The 23,822-nt window shown below is 37.7% G+C and overlaps 1 protein-coding gene across 2 annotated transcripts in view; it reads left to right on the forward strand.

The window, feature by feature from the left end:
* LOC133854422 (uncharacterized) overlaps positions 1-23,822 on the forward strand; it is a 79,104-nt gene that overhangs the window by 31,045 nt on the left and 24,237 nt on the right. For both annotated transcript variants that reach the window (XM_062290623.1, XM_062290624.1), the window contains exons 22-40: positions 586-750; positions 848-922; positions 1,003-1,494; positions 1,574-1,921; positions 2,030-2,161; positions 3,066-3,179; positions 3,256-3,440; positions 3,568-3,676; positions 4,426-4,569; positions 4,705-4,995; positions 13,948-14,598; positions 14,707-14,898; positions 15,373-15,476; positions 17,933-18,222; positions 18,319-18,403; positions 18,552-18,890; positions 19,481-19,840; positions 19,926-20,409; positions 21,868-22,031. In XM_062290623.1, the coding sequence (XP_062146607.1) occupies positions 586-750; positions 848-922; positions 1,003-1,494; positions 1,574-1,921; positions 2,030-2,161; positions 3,066-3,179; positions 3,256-3,440; positions 3,568-3,676; positions 4,426-4,569; positions 4,705-4,995; positions 13,948-14,598; positions 14,707-14,898; positions 15,373-15,476; positions 17,933-18,222; positions 18,319-18,403; positions 18,552-18,890; positions 19,481-19,840; positions 19,926-20,409; positions 21,868-22,031 (4,724 nt within the window). The remainder of the gene's footprint in view (positions 1-585; positions 751-847; positions 923-1,002; positions 1,495-1,573; positions 1,922-2,029; positions 2,162-3,065; positions 3,180-3,255; positions 3,441-3,567; positions 3,677-4,425; positions 4,570-4,704; positions 4,996-13,947; positions 14,599-14,706; positions 14,899-15,372; positions 15,477-17,932; positions 18,223-18,318; positions 18,404-18,551; positions 18,891-19,480; positions 19,841-19,925; positions 20,410-21,867; positions 22,032-23,822) is intronic.

Consider the following 23,822-nt stretch of genomic DNA (forward strand, 5'->3'; position numbering starts at 1 on the left):
TCTATTGGATAAGGGATTGATTCTTTGTCCGTTGAGTAAGAAGAAGACCCACGTTTCTCACTCTGCACGAGGCGTGTCTTCTTCTCGTTTGAATTTAAATTTGTATGGGTGGATTTGCAAGCTTGTCAGCTCTAACTGGGCTTTGGGCCGGGTTATTCGGAAGCTTCTGGGCCATACTGCTGTGTTCGGTTTGGGCCCTAAGTGCAAAGGGTTCCGTTTGGGTCAACTTTGTCGAATCCCATTCTGAGACCCAAACTCAAAGTCCCTTTTCAGTCGATTACGTCTGAGGATGCGGGTCCAGTGTTAACGGCCAATCTTGGGCAATCTTCCGGTAGTGGGTCTAGTAGTTTGCAGGTTTCGGACCAACAGGGACAAAACGACGCGTCTTTTTAATAATTATTATTATTATTTTTCTAATAATCTCTAAGGATAAGGCTAGTTGATTTACTTTTACACTGCAGTCCTGTAGAACAAGGAGTACTGCTGCAAAATATAACTTTTTGTTCAAGCCAGTTCCTGCCTTTGATCAGGATATGCCTTTAGCTACAAAAAAAAGTAATAGGGATTTTCTAAAATTTCTTGCAGGGTACTGCTCCTATCACTAGCTTATCGGAAACTTCATCAGACACGGAGAACTCAGAAGCGGAACTTAGTGACAAACATAATGTAATTGAGATAATGAGTTTGGAGAGGCTGTTTGTTACTGGTGTTCTTGATGAACTAAAGGTTTGCTTCAGTTATAGTAAGCAGGTATGTCTAGGCTATTTTTACTATATGAAGTTGCCATGTGTTGGAAGTAGACAGAGTTCTAAAGGATCTTCTGCTCTTTTTCTTTTTCCTTTTTTAGCATGGCCAAAGCTTCATGAATGTGCTTCTTGCTGAAGAGACTCGTCTATTTGAATTTCGGGCGATAGGTGGTCAGGTAATATAGATGTGGAACCAATCTATTTATACAGGTTTTCGTTTTTAAACTCTCTTGAGGTTTTTTATCGGTACAAACAGGTTGAGCTTTTGATCATAGAGAATGATATGTTCATCGGCACTGTGCTGAAATCTTTGGAGATTGAAGACTTGGTTTGCTGTAACAGAGTGTCTCGTCCTTGTTTTCTGGCAAGGTCATTCATTGGGAGTGCAGATGCAAATTCATCCTTATATGATGGTGGGGATCAGAACTTTGACGGCAATGACGTAACTCCAAGTGAAGGAGATGATAGCTTCTATGAGGCACCGGAAAATTTGATTGATTCTGTTGACTATCCAATTCAGTCACCAAGAAACAAATCTGAGCATGCAGGTTCCCAAAATTTGCACCGATCTGAAATTTTATCATTAAAGCCCCCAAGTTTTAGCCGTATTGCTGGTTTACTCCCTACTGATGCATTTCAAACTAGGAGGCAGGACATTGAATTAACTGATACTTTGGATAGTTTTGTGAAAGCTCAAATAATTATTTATCACCAGAACTCTCCTCGATATAGTAATATAGATAATCAGGTGGGTATTTTCTGTGTTTAAATTTCTGCCTATAGTCTGTTATTTGATTGTTTGATTAGGTTATAAAATGGATTTTCAGGTCAGAGTGACCCTGGCTACCTTGTCATTTTTCTGTCGTCGAACAACAGTTGTTGCCATTATGGAATTTGTTAATGCTATTAACATTGAGGATGAAAGTTGTGAATCCTTCTCCGACAGTTCTTCCGCAGCCGTTATGAAACAGGATGTTGTCAGGGAAGATGTGGTTGATGATAAATATTCAGGGACAGTTGAGGAGCCTGTAATTAAAGGTTTGCTAGGAAAGGGGAAATCCAGAATCATGTTCAATTTAACACTACATATGACACGTGCTCAAATTTTGTTGATGAATGAAGATGAAACGAAGTTATCCAGTCTGTCACAAGATAATTTGCTGATGGATATTAAGGTTTGCTTGAGCTTTTGCCCAACCTCAAGATCCAAAATTTGTTAGCTTTTTATATTTTTAAACTACTAATTTTTCATGCTTATTAAATGTTTTTTTTCTGGTTTTAAGGTGTTCCCATCATCTTTTAGTATTAAAGCAGCCCTTGGAAATCTGAGAATGAGTGATGACAGTCTTCCTAGTAGCCATATGTATTTCTGGGCCTGTGATATGAGAAATCCTGGGGGCAGTTCATTTGTTGAGGTTCTCTCTCTCTCTCTCTCTCTCTCTCTCTCTCTCTAAAAAAAATCATTTGTTGGGATAAGTACATGTTTGGACCTTTTTTGTCCTATGTCTGGTGGTAGTATCTAATTATCGTTATTTTCCTTACAAATATAAGGAAGTGTGCCAACATGTATTGGGGGCATGTAAGTGCTGTGTCTGTGTTTGATGCACGTCAAACACTTTGACACCTATTTGCAATTCATATATAGGCAACTTTATGAGTATGGATCATTGTTTGTGAGGGTCTAATTTTTGTTTCTTTATTTTAAAATAAGGTGGATGAGCAGTGTTTGTGTTTCAAAATGTGAAATTTGTAAGGATCGAGGAAACATGGATGTTAAATTTCCTAAAGTATGAGCTGCACATCTCATAGCTGGAAGCCAAGTGTCATACTACCTGCTGCCTGGTACCCACTGGGTAATGCGAAGACTGGTTATAAATAAATGCAATCTATGATTGTATGAGGTTCCACAATTTTCTTCACTTCTTCTACTGCTAATCGATCTGTACCATCTATCTTGATAGACAGGATACTCTATTTACTTGCTTTGCCCTACAGGTAGTAGAGGCAATACTTATAAGATTCCTAGATTATCCAGCTTTTTTGTCACTTCACTTCAAACTTTGCAGTTTCTTCTGCTCTGCTACTGCTGGCATGATTTTGAGATATAAGTACCGGTCTTTGTTGTAGCCTTGTGGAGGAAATGATGCGATGTGGCTTTGGTATATGTTGTGAATCATGTGAAAGATTTTGTGATGCTATATTTGACAACTTTCTGCAATCTTTGTCTTTTTTCCTTATTGCTGTTATGTTTGATGAATAATGTAAATATTTTTGGGCTATTGCGGGTTGTATTACAAATATTTGCTTGTGATCATGCAGTTGGTTTTTACTTCATACACTGTTGATGATGAAGACTATGAAGGTTATGAGTATAGCCTTTCTGGGCAATTTTCTGAAGTACGCGTCGTTTACTTGAATAGATTTGTCCAGGAGGTAATCTACTTTTAGATTCATTCATCATGTACTTAAATTTTATTCAAATTCTCATATATATGTAAATGATATTTAGGTGGTTAGTTATTTTATGGGTCTTGTTCCCAACAATTCAAAAGTTGTTGTCAAATTAAGGGATCAAGTAACAAATTCAGAGAAGTGGTTTACAACCAGTGAAATTGAAGGGTCGCCTGCTGTAAAGTTGGATCTTTCTCTTAGGAAGCCTATTATAGTAATGCCTCGGAGGACAGACAGTCTTGAGTAAGTTTATCTTGGGTTTGTACTTTTTAATGCATTCTAGTTTTTGCATGATTAAGTTCCTTGTCTTTGTGGATTCCTGGCATTGACATGACATCTAATATAAGTGTTTAACTTCTTTATTTTACAGTTACTTGAAGCTTGACATTGTTCACATAACTGTCAAGAACAAATTTCAATGGTTTTGTGGACATAAAAGTGAAATGAATGCTGTGCATTTGGAAATATTAACAGTTCAGGTCAGATTTGTTGCATTTATAGTTCAACTGAGTTAGTGGTTTCAACAAAAAGGGGTCGCACATGGCTTGCTCCCATTTATTATTTGGCTTATGATGTCATCAGTATATAATGTATTGTTCGATGAGGCTTTAATTGTTGGAATTAATTAGGCTTTCATATGTTTATTTCTCTTCAACATTCTATTTGTAACTGGAATGTTATTAAGTTGCCAGTTCTTTTGGTGTACACCCAGACATTAAAGATTTTATCTACATTACTAATGCTGCAAAGTACAGAAGACTATTGAAATTTGATTTTACATGCCAACCGGATGGGCAGAGATCAACACAATCTTACCACAGCATTTAGTCTTACATAGGCCAAATAATAAGTGAGGAAGCAACGAGCTAAAAGGAGTTAGAGGTCCATGGGACCACCTTGTGGTTAAACAAGGGCCACAAGAGCAGTTGTTTTACTAAATAAAATCACAAAATTGAAAAAAAAAAAAAAAAATACCATAATGACTTCCTGGAGTAAGTATAGCATAGCCATAACCAAGTACTACCTAATCAATTCAGATCTTTTAATCCTCAACTTAATTTAAAGAAGTAAATTAAGAAAAAATATTCTTAAGTATGCACAATGGATCGGCAAACTATCTAGCTCAATTATGGGAAGATTTCTAGCATGTGGGTGCTCAAAGAGAATCAAAAACTGAACTGCTGTCTCACTTTTCTTGCTGCCTGTTGACCATCTTTCTCATGGATAGGTTGAAGACATCAATTTAAACGTTGGTACTGGAACAGACCTAGGTGAGAGCATAATTCAAGATGTGAAGGGTGTTTCTATTGTCATTCGGAGGTCACTCCGAGACTTGTTGCATCAAATACCAAGTACTGAAGCTGCAATCAAGGTAATACATAGGATGATTATTGGGCTGATCTTTCAAGAGTTTATTGTTGTTTCCTTTGTTATTTTCAGAAAACTGCAAGTTCATATGAGGACTCATTTTATATGTACCTTTGTATCGAATGTTGTGCTTCTTCAGATAGAGGAATTGAAAGCAGCTCTTTCGAGTTGGGAGTACCAGATTATCACCGAATGTGCACTTTCTAATATTTCCGAGACACCACATGTTGTGCCTCCACTGAAACTTGATTCTCAGACATCATCAGTTGATGCAGTAGAACCCATCATTGCTCAGGATACAGTTGGTGTTGAATCTGATACTGCAAATGGGGAAACCTGGATTGTGATGAAAGTCTCTGTTACCATAAATCTTGTGGAAATGAGCTTATATAGAGGATCAACAAGAGATGCATCTCTGTCTACTATGCAGGTATTTTTTTTTTCTTATTCTATTTTTGGGTAGATCTACTTTCATGAACCCTGTACAACATTGTAATTTTATTTTAATCTGTGGAAACTTTTCACAGTAAATCCTATCCCAAGAATGTTTTAAACAACTTGACACGATTTGTTAAAAAACCCTGTGCATGAATACAATGGTTGGGGAGAATTGTTGGAGACAAGTAATCAGGATTGTCCTTTTGTCCTTTCACTCAGCCTTTCAAATCTTTCGGATTTGTTCACTTCATCCTTTTGCTATCTTCTTGTTGAACCATAATGCATCATTAAAAATTACCTTCATCCTCATCAAAGAGCCAAGTTTTGAGGTGTGGTCTTTTTTTTTCTTTTTTTTCTTTTTTTTTTGTGGACGTGGCTCAGCTCCCAACATTTTAATTTTGTTTTGATCTGTTGAAGTTTCTCTAAGTAAATCTTACCTATTAATGGTCTAGACAACTTGTAAGAATTTATTAGATAAAGATGGATAGAAAGCCACTGCTAGAAGATATTTGATGGGAAATCAGTAAACAGTGAGACCAATAAAATCTTGTCATAAAACGTAGATTTTTCTCATGACCTCAGCATAAGTTTCTCTCATATCCATAACTCTTATCTTTTCCTAGAGAACCTCTCTCTAGTAATTTTTTTCACCAAAAGACTATTAACTTTCTTGCTTGACAATTACAAATAGTTTTTTAGAAAAACTTGTAGAAACCCTATATAACAAAAAGTACAAGAATACGAATACCCTTATTCTATAATATTTAAAAGAGAAAAATGACCATCAAAACAAGCAAAATGCAGAAAATGAACTGATGCAAAACATATGGAAGAGGACTCTTTAGGAACACCTGATCATCTGAAGGGGAACACTAAAAGGAGGTCTACACGTTCATAAGTTTGATTATGTGATCAATCTTGGTTGATTTTAGTTGTTCTTCTTGTTGGTTTTTTTTTTTTTTTTTTTTTGGGGGGGGGGGGGGGGGGGTGTCTTGAACTGAAGTATTTTCTTATGTTAAGTCTTTTAATTTTTATGTAATAAGCCATGTGACCACTAATGAGTCATGTGACTGCTGCGGGACAGATTTCAAGCCGTTAGTTTAAATTTGAATTAGTGGTTGTGATCGCGTCTTAGCTAAGGCAGCAACTTATTGTCGTATTTGAGAGTTTTTTGAAGTTGTAACAACAGTTTTTTCCAGAGAATCAAATGAATCCTAGCCGCCAAGCCCTAGCATTCTATATCATTCTCCCTTTCCTCAAGAAAACTCGCCTTCAAGTTTAGATTTGGAGAAGCCATCTCATTAGGGTGATGGTACTGTGGATGGTACTTCAACTAATCAAATTTTGACCATTTTTGTCTCATAGTGATTAACTTCTCCTTACACAAGGATAAATCAGATATGAACTTTTCAACAAATGTTGATGCATCATTCCTGAATCTGCAAATAATGCCTTCCATCATCTTCTTGTTTGTGCTCTTGCAAAACTCAAGACATAGTTATTTAGCATTATAAGAGTTTGTGCTTTACCAACTTGATCCTGAGAACTCATCAACTTTTAACAAAAACAATGTACAGTAGACAATAGACTACAATCATCATGTACCATATATTTGCTAAGAGAAATGTTTGGTTTCCATCTTTTTGCACATCTTGTGTTCATCTCCATACAAGAAATGAGCAAATCCACCATTGAATATGTGGGACCACATAGAACCAACATGTGGTTCCACAGATTCGATAAGAAATTTACAAAAGAGATGGGTAAAAGATGGGCAAGAGATGGATTTGTAACATTTCTCATTTGGGAAATCCAATCTTTATTTTTCTAGGAACTTGTTGACTCAAATGTTGCTCAAAGAATTCTTCCCAAATAGGAGGAACTATCTTTTAATCATGAAAGATAAGGTCGGCAAATTTTGGATTCGGTTTTTATAGCCAATGAATGCTTGGATAGTCGACTTAGGTCGGGGAAGTCTGGGTTGTTGTGCAAGTTGGATTTGGAGAAGGCGTATGATCGTGTTAATTGGGATTTCTTGCTTTACATGCTTCAACGTTGTGGCTTTGGGGAGAAATGGAAGGCTTGTATTGAGTTTTGTATTTCTACGGTGAGATTTCCCATCTTGGTGAATGGAACTCCTGCCGGTTTTTTTATGAGCTCTCGTGGACTAAGGTAGGGGGAATCCTCTTTCACCACTGTTGTTTGTGGTGGGTATGGAAGCGTCGAGTCGGATGTTGAATGCGACGATGATTCAAGGTTTCTTGACCCGATTTTCCGTGGGTTCTAGGGATAATAAAGATTTGGTAGTGAATCATTTGTTTTTTATTGATGACACATTAATTTTTTGTGGTGCGCAATCAGACCATTTTCGAAACCTATGTTGTATCTTCTTATGCTTTAAGGCAGCTTCAGGGTTGAGGATCAATTTAGGAAAATCAAAAATTGTTCCCATAGGCGAGGTGGAAGATGTTGATGATTTGGCACATATCCTTGGGTGTTGCATTGCGTCTTTGCCTATGAAATATTTGGGTTTACCGTTGGGAGCTTCTTATAAAGCTATTTCTATTTGAAATGGAGTAATTGAAAAAATGGAACGTCATTAGCTGGTTGAAAGAAATTATATTTGTCTAAGGGTGGTCGATTGGCTCTGATTAAAAGTACTCTTTCCAACCTTCCTACGTATTACATGTTGTTGTCCCCTATTCCTGTGAGTGTGACTACTAGACTTGAGAGACTTCAACAGGATTTCTTATGGGGTGGCAATGGGGATGAGGTAAAATTTCACTTAGTAAACTGGCACAAGATTTGTACTCTAATAAAATCAGGTGGGTTGGGAGTTCAGAATTTGATTTAATTGAGTTCTGTTGGGGAAATGGTTGTGGAGGTATGCTTTGGAGTAGGAGGCTTTATGGAGATCGGAGATTGAAGTTAAGTATGTGAGTATGAGGGGTGGATGGTGTTACTTATCAAAAAAGAAAGGGGTGGATGGTGTTCAATAAAGGTTGTGGGGACTTATGGTGTGAGTGTATGGAAACATATTAGAAGGGGGTGGGATAATTTCTCCAATTTTGTGCACTTTGAGGTGGGGATTGGGTCTAATGTACAGTTTTGGCATGACACATGGTGTGGGGATAGTCTGTTGAAGCTATGTTATCCAACTTTGTTTAGTATTGCTCGATATAAAGATGTATGGGTGGTAGATAATTTTTCTGTTCAAGATGGAGTTGCCCAATGGAATGTTGTCTTTACGCGCCTAATACAAGATTGGGAGGTGGAGATGGTACTTTCTTTTTAGGGATAATTGCACCGTTGGTCCCTGTGGTATACCATAATTATTTTTCACTCCTTATAGTTTAAAAAGTTCATGGGAGGTCCTCGTGATATGCAATAATTACAAATCGATCCCTGGCGTCAAATTCTGTTAAATTTTTTAACAGATTCTGTCAAATGCTACGTCAGCGACACGTGTCGCCAATAAGATGGCGACACGTGTCCACCGTAATAAAAAAATATAAATTTATTAAAAAAAATAAAAATACTTATTTTTAAAAAAAAAATACAAAAAATATAAAAATAAATAAAAAGCTGACACCCCAAAGGGGTGGCCGGCTCCTTCAGGTTTTTTTTTTTTTTGAATTTTTTTTTTTTAAAAAAAATAAGTATTTTTATTTATTTTTTAATAAATTTTTTTTTTTTTATTACGGTGGACACGTGTCGCCATCTTATTGGCGACACGTGTCGCTGACGTGGCATTTGACGAAATCTATTAAAAAATTTAACAAAATTTGACGCCAGGGATCAATTTGTAATTATTGCATATCACGAGGATCTCCCATGAACTTTTTAAACCATATGGAGTGAAAAATAATTATGGTATACCACAGAGACCAACGGTGCAATTATCCCTTCTTTTTATGCGCAGCTGTATTCTCATCCGATTCGACATGGAGCAGAGGACAAGTTCGTTTGGAGCCTTTCCAAGAAGGGGCAATTTGAAGTGAAGTCTTTCTATAAAGTGTTAGCTAGCCAAGAGGATTCTTCATCTCCTTAGAAGAGTATTTGGTGTGTTAAGACTTTGTTGAAGGTGTCGTTTTTGTGTGGACAGCAGCCTTAGGAAAAATTTTGACGCATGACAATCTACGTAGGCGAAATTTTGTGGTGGTTGAGTAGTGTTGTATGTGTAAGAAGAGTGAGGAATCCATTGACCACCTCTTACTTCATTGCGATGTTGCACGAGAACTATGGAGCTACTTTCTTACTTTATTTGGGGTGGAGTGAGATATGCCGAGACAGGTGCTGGATTTGTTGAATAGCTGAATCAATTCGTTGGGGTGTGGTCAAGCTAATACTATTTGGAGGCAGGTTCCTTTGTGTTTAATATGGGGTCTTTGACATGAAAGGAATGCTTGGCAATTTGAAGATGTAGAAACATCGGTGTTGGAGTTGCATAGAAATGTGCTTAACACTTTTTATGGATATTGGCTCATCATAGCCCGAGTTGTGTTACTTTTACAGAATTTTTAAATTTATACTCTTCTTTTTCCTCATTTTAAGGGATCTCTTGTATACTTCCTGTGTATTAGGATTGCACCCCTCTGCGCTTTTTTCAATGATATAACATTATTTATCAAAACAAAAACTTTTATTTTTGTTCGTTAAAATTTTATTTTTTGTCTTTTGGTCTCTCCTCAAAACAAAAACTTAAACATACCAAACCAAACACAAAACTTCTAAAAACACAAAAATAGTTTTCACATTTATGTCACATCAGAACCCTTTTTCAAACCAAAAACAAGCCACAAAACACATTAACAGAGCCTAAAGTGTTCATCTTTTAAAGGAAATATCAAAATTGGGTTCGGGGACTTTCATCAAACAATTGATATGTATTGCAAGTGTTTTGACTATCTAGTAAGGAACTTACCTTCTTGATATCATCATCATTGCAGTAATCATCATATATCAGTGGAGAATCCCAATGCACAAAACATTGTACTTCAACTTGCTCATTTTCTGTCTCCACAAAACATAGATTTTCTTCCTCTTTATTCGTGTTTTTCGCCTCTTTGACAATGCGTGGATTTGGTGGTGGTTGTCGTTGTTGGAAAATGACAGCTTATGTAGCAACTTGTTGAATCAAACCTCAATTTGTTTGTTGTCATCATCGTTATCACAAGATTGCGACTACAATAGCCATTTGTTGAGTCAAAGCATTAATTTTTTGTTGCATCTTGGGTCTGTTCCATTCATGAACTTCTTCCGAAGCATGTCTCCTTGGCGGCATGGTTCAGAACGTAGCTAGCTGTGATACTGACTAATGCAGGAAGCATGTAGAAAAATTATATGTTGTAAAAGAAAAGACAAACGATTATTCTCTTCTCGTCCCATTTAGGGGCTCTTTTGTATACTTCCCGTGTATAAGGGTTGCGCCCCTCTGCGCTTTTAATAAATTGAATTACAATTCGTACTCTTTTCATGACACTCCTAGTTTTGTGTTAGCTTGTAAGCTAAGGGCACTCAAACAAAATTTGAAGGCATGGAATGTAGAGGTTTTTGGTAACATTGAGAGAAATAAGAGAAAGCTTTTCGAAGAGCTTCAGGTGTTCGATTCTATTGAAGGCAGTAGGGCTTTGGGTGAGGGGGAACTCCTAAAGAAGGTAGAGATTGTCAGTGAGATAGAGAGATGCTCTCTTTTGGAGGAGGTTAGTTGGAGGCAAAAGTCCAAGGTGACATGGTTAAAAGAAGGAGATAAATGTTCTAAATTCTTCCATTCCATAGCCAATTCAAACAGAAGGTACAACTCTATTGATTCCTTATTGATTGGTGATTCTATTTCTTCTGATCCGGCTGAGATAGGTGAGCATGTAGTTCAGTTCTATCAAGATCTCTTCTCTGAGAAGCACAGATGGAGGCCTCGGTTGGATGATCTTTCCTTTGATGGTATTCTAGAGTCAGAAGCAAGGTGGTTGGAGAGAGCCTTTGAGGAGGAGGAGGTTAGGAAGGTAGTGTTTGCTATGAATGGTGACAAAGCGCTGGGTCCTGATGGTTTTACTATGGCTTTCTTCCAAGCTTGTTGAGAGGTTTTGCGCTTGGACATTATGGAGGTATTTTCTGACTTTCATGCTAGAGAAGTGTTTGAGAAGAGTCTGAATGTTTCTTTTATTGCTCTTATTCCCAAGATTCCTGGTGCTATCTCTCTCAAAGATTTCTGGCCCATAAGCCTTGTGGGAGGTATCTACAAGATTATTGCTAAAGTTTTGGCTAACAGGTTGAAGACGGTTTTGGAAAAGGTTATTTCCAAATCTCAGAGTGCTTTCATCAAAGGGAGGCAGATTCTCGATCCGATCCTTATTGCTAATGAGTGCCTTGATAGTCGAATTAGATCAAGGGAGCCGGGCGTCATTTGCAAAATGGATTTGGAAAAAGCTTATGATCATGTTAATTGGGATTTTCTCTTGTATGTGATGAGGAGATGCGGTTTCGGGGGCAAATGGTGTTCGTGGATAGTTCGATGCATTTCTTCTGCAAAGTTTTCGGTGCTAGTTAATGGATCGCCTAATAGCTTTTTCAGTAGCTCTCGAGGCTTGAGGCAAGGGGATTTTTTGTCCCCTCTTTTGTTTGTGTTTGTTATGGAGGCTTTGAGTCGTATGATCACAACGACAGTCAGTGGGGGTTTGTTGGATGGATTTAGAGTGGGTAATACTTCCTTCTCGCATCTTTTGTTTGCTAATAACACTTTGATTCTTTGTGATGCTAGCTCTTCTAAATTGCGGTATTTGCGGGGTCTCTTTCTCCTATTTGAGGCTGTTTCGGGTTTGAAGGTAAACTTGGCTAAGTCCAGTCTTATTCCAGTGGGGGATGTTGTTCAAGTGGGAAGCTTAGCCGACATTTTAGGGTGTGAAGTTGCTTCTTTGCCAGTGAAGTATTTGGGGATTCCTTTTGGGGCTTCCTACAAGTCCACTCGTATTTGGGATGGAGTTATCGAGAAGGTTGAAAATCGGCTGGCTAGTTGGAAAGGTTATACCTCTCTAAGGGTGGAAGGGTGACCCTTATCAAGAGTACTCTCTCCAACTTACCTACTTACTACATGTCTCTGTTCCCTATTCCAGTGTGTGTTGCCGCACACATTGAGAAGCTGCAACGAGATTTTCTATGGGGTGGTATGGGAGAAGATTTTAAATACCATTTGGTGAGTTGGGTAAGGGTTTGTACCCCAATTTCAAAAGGGGGGCTTGGCATTAGGAGTTTGGTGTTGTTCAATCGCGCATTGTTTGGAAAATGATTATGGCGTTTTGGCATGGAAAGAGATGCTTGGTGGAGAGTTGCGGTGGACTCCAAGTTTGGTAGTATGTGGGGTGGGTGTTGCTCCCGTGAGATTGCATGGACTTTTGGAGTAGGGTTGTGGAAGTACATCAGGAAAGGATGGGAGACTTTTTCCAGATTTCTTTGATATGAGGTGGGGGATGGGAGTAGGACTAGATTTTGGCATGACTTGTGATGTGGAGATACTGTTCTAAAAGAAGTGTTTCCTGATCTCTTTGGTATTGCTCGGGTGAAGGATGCGTCAGTGGCTGACAATATGGAGATTTTGGGCGGGTCCTATCAGTGGAATGTGAGCTTTGTTAGAGAGGCGCATGATTGGGAAGTAGATGTTTTTGCCTCCTCCTTCCAGATTTTGCATTCTACCAAGGTGAACAGTGATCGGGCAGACTGCCTTAGATGGGTCTCCTCCAAGAAAGGTGTGTTCAGGGTTAAGTCTTATTTTGGTTCCCTGTCGTGTTCTGGAGGAACTCGGTTCCCTTGGAAGAGTGTGTGGCAGTCTCAGGCACCACCAAGGGTAGCTTTCTTCACATGGGCTGCAGCTCTAGGTAGAATTCTTACTTTGGACAATCTCAGGAAGAGGCACATAATCATTGTAGATAGATGCTACCTATGCAAGCGAGATGGGGAATCAGTGGACCATATTCTTCTGCATTGTGATGTGGCCTCCGCTCTGTGGAATAACATTTTCTCTCGCTTTGGTATTTCTTAGATCATGCCTAGGAGTGTGCTAGACCTTCTTGCTTGTTGGTAGAAGTCTGGGAGATCAAGGAGCGCTACAACATGGATGATGGTGCCTATATGCATTTTTTGGTGTATTTGGAGAGAAAGAAACCTTAGGTGTTTTGAGAACCTAGAGAGCTCCCTAGAGGAAGTGTTAGAATTGTTTCTCCACACGCTGTATCTCTGGTCGATGGCTTTTTTGTACCCTTTGTCCATCAGCTTTGCTGATTTTCTTGCTTATTTTTTCTTTTCTAGTTAGGTGTTTCCTGTTATATACTTCCAATGTACGTAGGGGCGCCTTACGCTTTCAATAAAACTAAATTTACTTATCAAAAAAAAAAAAAAAAAAAAGACAAACGATCTTGAATCCGTTGATTTGAATATAAATAACAGAAGCAAAATCTTTCTTCATACTAGTTGATTTACTCCGAATACCAAGAATAAAGGCATCTCCAATTTAGAAGCGTACCAGGAATGAATGTTTTGCATGTATTTCTGTTTGAGTTTAGGCTCATTAATTGCATTTATAATCGAACCAGACCAAACCCAACGGCCTTCTAAAGCTCAATGCGTTGCTTGTTTGGATCAGGACCCCATTCTTAAGAAGCTGGACAGAGCAATACCCAAAACTTGGAAGAACAAGGGAGAACCTCTCTAGAAATTTTATTCACCCAAATACAATTAACTGTCTTGCCTGACAGCTACAAGCAATTTTTATAGAAAAACTTGTAGAAACCCTAAATAACACAGTATAATGATACCTTATGCTAAATTGTTAAAAAGATAAAAATAACCCTCAAAACATGCAAAACGCATAAAAGCAACCTTAGCCGCCTAATTATATGTCAATTTTATTCCAATGATTGATATGTAACATTTTCTTATTTAATATCTTATGCAGATTAGTGATGCATGGTTACTCTACAAGTCCAATACACTAGGAGAAGGTTTTCTGTCAGCTACACTAAAGGTTTTTACTGTTATTGATGATCGTGAGGGGACTGAACAAGAGTTTAAGCTGGTGATAGGAAAGCTAGAGAGTGTTGGTTCTAGCCCTCTACATACTGTGACTTATGATGAAAACCAGCGCGTAGTTGATGTAACTGTTTTTGGAGAGAATGATGTTAAACCAGTTCCTACAATGCTTATTCTTGATGCAAAGTTTAGTAAGCTGTCAACATTCGTTTCCTTATGTGTCCAAAGGCCACAAATGCTTGTTGCGCTTGATTTTTTGCTGGCTGTGGTTGAGTTTTTCGTTCCATCTGCTGGTAACATGCTGTCAAATGAAGAAGATAAGAACTCTATACATGTAATTGACGCAATCATTCTGGATCAGTCAACTTTCAAGCAACCATCTGCTGAATTCTCTCTCTCTCCTCAAAGACCTTTAATAGTTGATGATGAAAGATTTGATCACTTCATTTATGATGGCAATGGTGGAGTATTGTTTTTGAAAGACAGACGGGGATACAATCTCGAAGCATCTAATACAGAGGCTATAATATATGTTGGAAGTGGGAAAAAACTGCAATTCAAAAATGTAGTGATCAAGGTATTAGACTTTACCTACATATTTTATTTGTTTATGGTCAGTTCGAATATAGGCAGTAGTATTTACTTGCCCAGAACTCTAACCACTTCTATTATTTGGTTGGTGTAGAATGGGCAGTACTTGGATTCTTGTGTATTTCTTGGAGCGAACAGTAGCTATTCTGCGTTGGAGGATGATCAGGTCTACTTGGAGGAAGATAATGAAGTTCCCCATTCTAGTTCTTCAACAGAAAGTATCAATGATGTACCAGCTCAAGATATTGTAGCCGACAGGTCCACAGAGTTTATCATTGAGTTGCAGGTTAAGTATTGCTTCATTTCCTCTCTCTGTCGATTTTTTTTTTTTTATATACTTCATTCAAAATTCACAGAGGTCTCAACATTAGCTGTGACTTGGTTGTAATTTCCTTGACAATGAATATGTTTGTGAACACTTCATAACAAATGCACTATAGTTTGTATGTCTGACAAGGGAAAGAGGGCAGTTGCTGGCAAAGGAAAACTAAAACATATTCAGCGATCAAAATCTGTATCATACAGATTTGCACAAACTGCGAATTACACATGTTCAGCGATCAAAATCTTAATTTTCGTTTGACCTAGTCAGATAAATGCACTATATGTACAAAGAATTGAACAGAGACTCTGCTGCTTCTGAGTGTCTTGGTTCATTTTACAGCCCTTACTTCTACTCAATTTTATGTTAAGTTGATATCGATGATATCATTGAATACTTTATCTGTATTATCTCTGTAGTCTTGATATTTCTTTGCAGGCTATTGGCCCAGAGCTGACCTTTTACAATACATCAAAGGATGTTGAGGAATCACCAATTCTCACTAGCCAACTTTTGCATGCGCAACTGGATGCATTTTGCAGGTCAGTTCCTCTTAAGTGCTTATCATTGATTGAAATTGGCAATATTTTGATCTTCTGAAGTGCTCAGTGCTGGGAGTACTGAGAGATATTGGTATATATCTAATTTAAAGTTCTCTTCAGCCTGTTAGTCTAAATGCCGGTTACAGCTACTGTAGTTTTTTTGTTAGAATATAAATTATATGATTAAATTCATCCCTTCATATGAGTTTAAGCTTTTGGGATAAGTGGTGATTTGACATGGTATTAAAGCTAGGTTGCGTTGCATGTCTTTGTCACTCATCTCTCATTTCCATAAAATATTTCACTTGTTAGGCTTCACCTATTAGAGAGTTTGAGCCTACACGCGGAAAGTGTTAGAATATAAATTAAATGAATAAATTCATCCATTCTTATAAGCTTAATCTTTTGGAATAAGTGGTAATTTAACAGTTTTTCATATTTGAATACTAAAATTTACACATTTTTGTGAACGGTTTGTTGAATCTTGGTGTTATTCCTTGGAAGTAGATGAAAAATGTCCTTCTACAGTCTACACAAAGAGTTACCTTTAAAAGTACCTGGATATTGAATTTATCAAATTTTTTCATTGTTGTGTTGTGCATGATGATTGGGCCATGGTTTTTTTCTCTGTTTGACTTGTTGGCTTGTTGGGGTTAGGAGTTTGGCGAAGGGTTGAGCCTAGTTGCTTGGAAAGCAATTCCATCTTGTTTGATATGGTGTATATGAGTGGAGAGGAATTCACTTTTTCACTGTCTTGTGGTGTGTTTTAGTCATATATTGATTTTTTTCGTCTACTTAGTTTTATTGTTATGTTAGCGATTATCATGATGAGTTTTTTAGGACATGTTGTCTTCTCTCTAGCAATACATGCATGCTTTATTTGTGAACATCATATGCGTTCATTCATTTATTAGAAATGTATACATTGAATAGGTACTTTATCTTGTTCAATTTTGTATCGCATTTTTTATCATGTTTAAGGTAGATCAATTGTGAGCCTACCAAATTGACTGACCGAAATGAAATTTGATACTTTGTTTTTGTGATGCATGATGCTCAAATTTGATATATGTATACATTTTCCATTATTACTATTTTTGTTAAATCATGATTGTGATGTGACTTGACATTCAAAGTCATGAGCGCCCCACTTGGTGTTTCTTTTCAAGTTGTTTTTGGATTTGGTGTTTTAACCAACTTTCACTTCTTCTCCTACCCTTCTCCATAGAAAAACAAAAGCTTGACCAACTTTGAGAGAGAGCATATAGAAAAAGGGTATTCAACCATTCAAGGAGAATATGAGCAGAAAAAGAGGCCCGCACACTCTCACAGTTTTGTAAGGCTGCATGGTAGAAGCAGTTCTTCAATTTTGTAGTATAGTTGTGCGGCTCTAGAGAACTAGAGAAAGATTTACATTCGTACATTTGTAGTTTGCTTCTCAATCAATACATGTGTGGTGGGGTGCATTACACAGGTCTGGGGTTTATCCTTTAAAGGTGGGTACATGAAGTGACCCTGTCTTGGGGGGTTCCTTGTTATTAAGAAAAAAAGAAGTTATGATACCAATTGTTAGATTTATTGTGCAACATGTCCTCATTTAGATCATAGCATTTGTAAATAAATTGTATTAAAACAAGCATACCTCCGTTGTTGTTGTGGAATGAACACTCAATCGATATATTTGTTACTTGATGTGTTTCTGAATCGGTGGCTATAAAGGGAAAGCCAATGTATTTTGTGTGTGGAGGAGTCTATTACTCTCTTCCCTAACCGAATGGACGGTGCTGGTAATAAAATTAGCTCTTTTTTGTCAAAAACTTCTCTTTTGTGTAAGAGTGAGATTTGGATATATTAGGACTTTGTTTTCTAAGTAGTTTTTCTGGATCACTATTTTGTACTCTATCTTTTGATGGTCGAATTTTTTCCTGGTAATCTCCGCCCGTAGACATAGGCTTGTTAAGTTGAGCCACGCCAATTTTGGTGTTATGTGTGATTGGCTTATTTTATTCAATTCTTTTACTACTTCTTTGTGATCCTAAATATTAATTTATCACAAAAATTATATTTTAAGAGCTCTTAGCCCATAAATTAACTGCAAATTGACATATTTTACAAAATGTTAACATGAACTTTTTTTTTTTGATAAGTAATATCAATTCAATAAAAAAGCGCAGAGGGGTGCAACCCTAATACACGGAAAGTATACAAGAGTGCCCCTAAACAGGAGGAACAGCTAATAAATTTAGAAAGTCTACAAAAGTAGAAACACCTAGGTGGCCTTTTAACATTGTTTCCATGATGATATAAAGGACACATGTTCCTTTTTTCCCCTTTTTCTTAAACTGAATGTCATATTGCTTTTAGTTTTCAAGATACTGGATGTCTAGGAAAACATGTAATGAGGTAATGAGAAGATGGTATAAAGATGATATTTGATGTGCTCATGCTACTGCCAGGCTTGTTTTGAAGGGTGATACTGTTGAGATGAGCGCAAATGCACTTGGCTTGAGTATGGAGAGTAATGGAATCAGGATATTGGAGCCTTTTGACACCTCGATTATGTATTCAAATGCTTCTGGAAAGACCAATATACATTTATCTGTTTCAGATATATTCATGAGTTTTTCATTCAGCATCTTGAGACTGTTTTTAGCAGTTGAAGAGGACTTTCTGGCGTTTTTAAGGATGACTTCTAAGAAAATGACAGTAGTCTGCTCCCAATTTGACAAGGTTGGAACAATAAAATGTACGTCAACATGCTCTTAATTTGACAAGGTTGGAACAATAAAATGACAGTTGTCTGATTACTGATGACTTGTTGGCTGTGTGTTGCACCCTGCAGATCCGTACTGTGACCAGATATATGCCTTTTGGAGACCTCATGCACCACCTGGTTTTGCAGTTCTTGGGGACTATCTAACACCATTGTCAGTGAAATCTCTTGCTAACATTGCTTCTTGAGATTATTATTATTAATTTTTTTTGCCTGTAGAGATTTATTCTTTTTCTTCTTCATGATAAATGCTTTTTAAATTGTTTCTTTGCAATGTTGACTCATCAGCCTTCATATGACAGGGAAAAGCCACCTACAAAAGGAGTGCTTGTTGTAAATACCAACTTTGTTAGAGTTAAAAGACCAATATCTTTCAAACTGATTTGGTCACCTTTATCTTCTGGGAACATTTCTGATCAAGGGATAAATATTTCTGACGTGCCATCATATGGTGTCAGCAGTCAAGGAGACAGCAACTGTTCAATTTGGTTCCCTGAGGCGCCCAAAGGTTATGTTGCGTTGGGCTGTGTGGTTTCTCCTGGAAGAACACAGCCACCACTGTCTTCTGCTTTTTGCATATTGGCTTCTTTAGTTTGTCCTTGTTCCCAGAGGGATTGTATTACAATCAGCACCACTGATAGGTATGTGAAATTTCCAAGAAAAATTTTTCTGTCATAATTTCAGTTTGTATGACATGCTTTTACGTAACTTGTGGCGCTGTGGGGTTTTTTTTAGTAACAGTTAATATTGTATTGCGAGCTGTTTAGAAATTGTTCTGTATGATGGTGTTGGTCATCCAACATGATGTCAGATTGCCATATGTATGCTTGGAACATTGTAAAGCTAGGTGTTATATTGAATGCATGCATGTATGCCATTCTTGTTGCTAATTCCTCTATGGAGTAGTATCACCTGAACAACCACTCGCTTTTGTTGGAGAACTATCAGTCCCCAAAACTTAAGCCGATTGGTAGTAGACCAACAATATATCCATAAGCATGCTACATTCCAAGTTTTCTGACATGCAGACTTAGTACATGGGAAGTAATTATAGGAATGTGGGTTACCAAGACTCATACCAAGGACCTTGTAGGGGACAATGCTCTGATATTATGTGGGAAAATCATCAGTCCTAATATCAATGGACTAAAAATCTATATTAAGCATAATACTCGCTTAGAGATTCAATAAAATCATGATTTTGATGTCTTCTTTCATGGCTGAATTGTAGATCCCTCCCAAGTTTGTCATTCTGGCGTGTGAATAATTCTGTTGGCACTTTCTTGCCAGCAGATCCTGCTATTTTTGGCTTAACAGCTAGAGCATATGATTTGCGTCATATAATATTTGGGTTGTCAGAAGAGTTTGCAACAGCATCCAAAAGTTCAGATTCCCAAGCTTCTCCTTCTAGTCATAGACAAATCCAACAGTCAGGAGGATCAACTATAAACACTGGCCGGCGTTTCGAAGCTGTCGCTAGTTTTACATTATTATGGTGGAATCAAGGCTCAAACTCAAGGAAGAAACTATCCATATGGCGCCCTGTTGTCCCGCAGGGGATGGTATATTTTGGTGATATTGCTGTCAAAGAGTAAGTTATACTTGTGAATTTCATATTAATAAATGTCCATGTTTTAATGAATTAATATTATATATGGATTCTTATCTGGACCTAGGTATGAGCCTCCAAATACTTGCATTGTTCTTCATGACGATGAAGAGCTTTTCAAAGCACCTCTGGGTTTCCAGCCTGCTGGGAAAATCAAGAAACAGAAAGGAATGGAGAGTGTATCTTTCTGGCTACCTCAATCTCCGCCGGGTTTTGTTTCATTAGGTTGTATTGCATGTAAGGGCACCCCAAAGCAGCATGAATTCAGCGCATTGAGATGTATGCGCAGTGATATGGTCACTGGGGATCAGTTTCTGGAGGAAAGCATATGGGATACAACCGATGCCAAGATTATAGCAGAGCCATTTAGTATTTGGCTGGTTGGTAATGAGTTGGGAACGTTCATTGTCCGTAGTGGTTTTAAAAGACCTCCAAGAAGGTTTGCATTAAAGCTTGCAGATTCAAGTGTACCAAGTGGTTCAGATGATACTATCATTGATGCAAAAATTTCGACATTTTCTGCAGCACTCTTTGATGACTATAGTGGCTTGGTGAGAATTCCTAATCCGAGTCGATTCATTTAATTTCATTAATAAAATGTCAAACCCACCTGTTGTGTTTGAAAATCAGTGTTGGTTAAATATATGCCTCAGTATGGTAATTAGTTAAATAATTGTTAACGAATTGAGTGCAAACATATCTTGTTTAGGGGAGCCTTCTGATAGCAAATGTAAGAAATGCTTACATTCATTTATTTACGACTGTATGGGGACCGCACAAAAGGGTGAGATGAGTTGTAAGGGCAAGTGAAAGCACCGTGAGTGAAGTTTTCAAAATTTGCAGCCGAACTTGTTTAAGGTGTCTGGGGTGAAACCTGGAGGAGGGATGCTTATTAAGACCCAGTCTAGCGAAAAGAGCAGTCACAATCCAGTCCACGAATTCACAACCAAAAAAGAAATGCTCAATGGACTCGTTATGAGAGCAGGAGAGTACGCAAGTAGGCGAAATGTCTGGGCGAAATATGCTTACCTTATCCAGCATATAAAGGCCATTATTGACAGCCATCCAAATTGAAACATGGGGACCACTTTGTTCAACTATGGGACAGATGTGACGCAAAAATGCGACAGTCTCTCCTTGAGGCTTGTCTTTATCTAGACGTGCGCTCGTAATTTGACAAAACCATATGGAACTCATCGCAAATTTATCCTAGTGATCTTTTTTTTTCGAGGTTCACTTGTCATATTAATAAATCATACTTCCTTTTGAACACCTTGTGCATTTTCTCTTTGCAAAACAGATATCTATATTGATAATAAAAAGTATGTATTTTATTAGTTACTGGAAAAATGTCTATTGGAAAAGGTTCTATGACCTTTTCCATTGAGTTGCATTGATTTTCAAGTAGTTTGTGAGGGCTAAACTTGCTAAAGAATGGCCTTTCTTTTCTGGGAGTTATTGTTGTAGGTGTAATGTTGAAATATAAGGCCAACTTTCAATACTTTTTTTTTTTTTTTCTTGTAAGGCTTCCTAGCGAGTAATGCAAAGATCTGTTCTATTTACACCTTATGTCTTCCCGCTTACATGAGGCTCTATGGAGAATGCAAGGACTGTTTTTTTTTTTTTTTTTGATGAGTAGAGAAATTTATTACAGCGTAAAAGTGCCCCTAAGCATACAGGAAATATAAAAAAAGGACACCATTACAAGAAAGAGAGGGGAAAGAGAAAAAAAAAAACACCCGAAAAACCCAAAAACCCAAACACAAATAGGACTGTCTTATTTTCTTCAATGTTTGAATCTAGTGTTGTTTGTTGCGTCAAATGAACCTATGTATTCCTATTTTCTTTACATTCTAACAGAATACTTTATATTCTTTGCTGTTTAAAAATGTTAACTGTTCCTTATCAGATGGTGATTATGATTTAGAACTCAGGTACCTGTATTATAACAATATTGCCATTTGCTTGCAATAATGTCCCTATTGATTCTCTTTTCTGGAATTTTGCAGATGGTGCCATTGTTGAATGTATCTTTTAGTGGAATAGGATTTGGTTTGCATGGAAGAACTGACTATTTGAGTTCCAGTGTCAACTTCTCTTTGGCTGCACAATCGTATAATGATAAGTATGATTCTTGGGAGCCTCTTGTTGAGCCGGTTGATGGGTTGGTAAGGTAATTTATTGTACTTTATGCATCAAATTGTTTTTGGGGTATGCTACAAATTACCTCCTCATAAGTAGTGGTAGTTATAAATTAATTTCTGTCTTTTGAGAACCATCACGAAAGCTTCCCGTCTTCTGTCCCAACTGACAGATTCTCTCATATGATGCACACTTCTTGTTGAAACACTAAATTTATCCTGTAGATGGCCTTCAATGGGCTTAAAGTTTCATGAAAGAGACTAAACAACTCAGTTCGTGATTTTGGAAACAGAACAACTCTAATCTCGCCCATTCTAAAGGTCAACTAAGGTCCAAATTCCGTGTTTTTTGTGACACGTGCACATTATGTGCAAGATTCCATTAATTGAGGCAGAGAATAAGACATTTTCATTTCTCCAAATCATAAAGAGGTTTAGTGACAGAATTCAAGAGAATTGGAGGTAATATATAATAAAGTATAACCGTAGGAAAGTCATTTGTATGTTGCCCTTATATTTAATGCTGTGTCAATATACATTCTGCAACAATGATACTTGGACTAGCAAAGACTCAATAACACCTAGGGATTTCACTTGTTTTTATTTTTTGATAAGTAATTTAAATTTCAATAAAAAAGCGCTGAGGGGCGCAACCCTAATACACGGGAAGTATACAAGAGAGCCCCTAAACAGGAGGAACAACTAATAAATTAAGAAAGTCTACAAAAGTAGAAACACCTAGGTGGCAAAGGTGGGGAGCTATCCATAGATATAGCGTGTTAAGAAGACGCTTCCTTAAAACTACCATTACAGTCTCGACATCTTCAAAAAGCCTCGCATTCCGCTCCCTCCAAATGCTCCACAAAACACAGTGAGGAACTAAACGCCAAACATTTTTTGCTAGGCCATGCCCTTGAAAAGCACCCCAAGTAGTCAACAAACCCATCACCGATTGTGGCATAACCCATTCAACTCCAAATAAAGAAAACATAAAACTCCAAAGCTCACGGGCGGTGTCGCAATGAAGTAACAGATGATCAATAGACTCCCCCTTCTTTTTACACATACAACACCACTTAATAACCACAATATTCCTCTTTCGTAGATTGTCATGAGTCAAAATTTTTCCTAAAGCTGCAGTCCATACAAAGAACGCCACCCTTGTCGGAGCCTTAGCACACCATATCTTCTTCCACGGGAATGATGGACCTTCTTTCCGACTAAGTGCTTCATAATATGACCTCACTTCAAAATAGCTCCTTGTAGAGAGGTTCCAAACTAACTTGTCACTCTCTCCTTGTCGAATCGGAGTGGAGTACAACCGCTCGAAGAAAGAGAGCACCATCTCCAACTCCCAGTCCTGTAATTGCCGCGTAAAGAGAACATTCCAATGAATATTGCCATTATGAACGGCCATATTATCTACCACCATAGCCGCTTTGTTCCTCACAAGACTATACAGAACTGGAAAACAAAGCTTCAAAGAAATCTCCCCACACCACCGATCATGCCAGAAACTGATATATGATCCATCCCCTACCACAAACCGAACATAATTGCAAAACTTCTCCCACCCTTTCCTAATATATTTCCAAACCCCTACTCCATAGGAACCCGACACCTCAATAGAGCACCACCCACCCTTTAGGCTCCCAAATTTGGCGTCAATCACCAAACGCCATAGAGCCTCTCTCTCCCTACCATATCTCCACAACCATTTACCTAAAAGAGCTTGGTTAAACAGGGAAAGGTTGTGAACTCCCAACCCACCTGAATGCAACGGAGTACAAATCCTGTTCCATTTCACTAAATGAAATTTGGCC

This window comes from Alnus glutinosa, chromosome 13 (assembly GCF_958979055.1).
Source record: "Alnus glutinosa chromosome 13, dhAlnGlut1.1, whole genome shotgun sequence".
In the NCBI taxonomy this organism is placed as follows: Eukaryota; Viridiplantae; Streptophyta; class Magnoliopsida; order Fagales; family Betulaceae; genus Alnus; species Alnus glutinosa.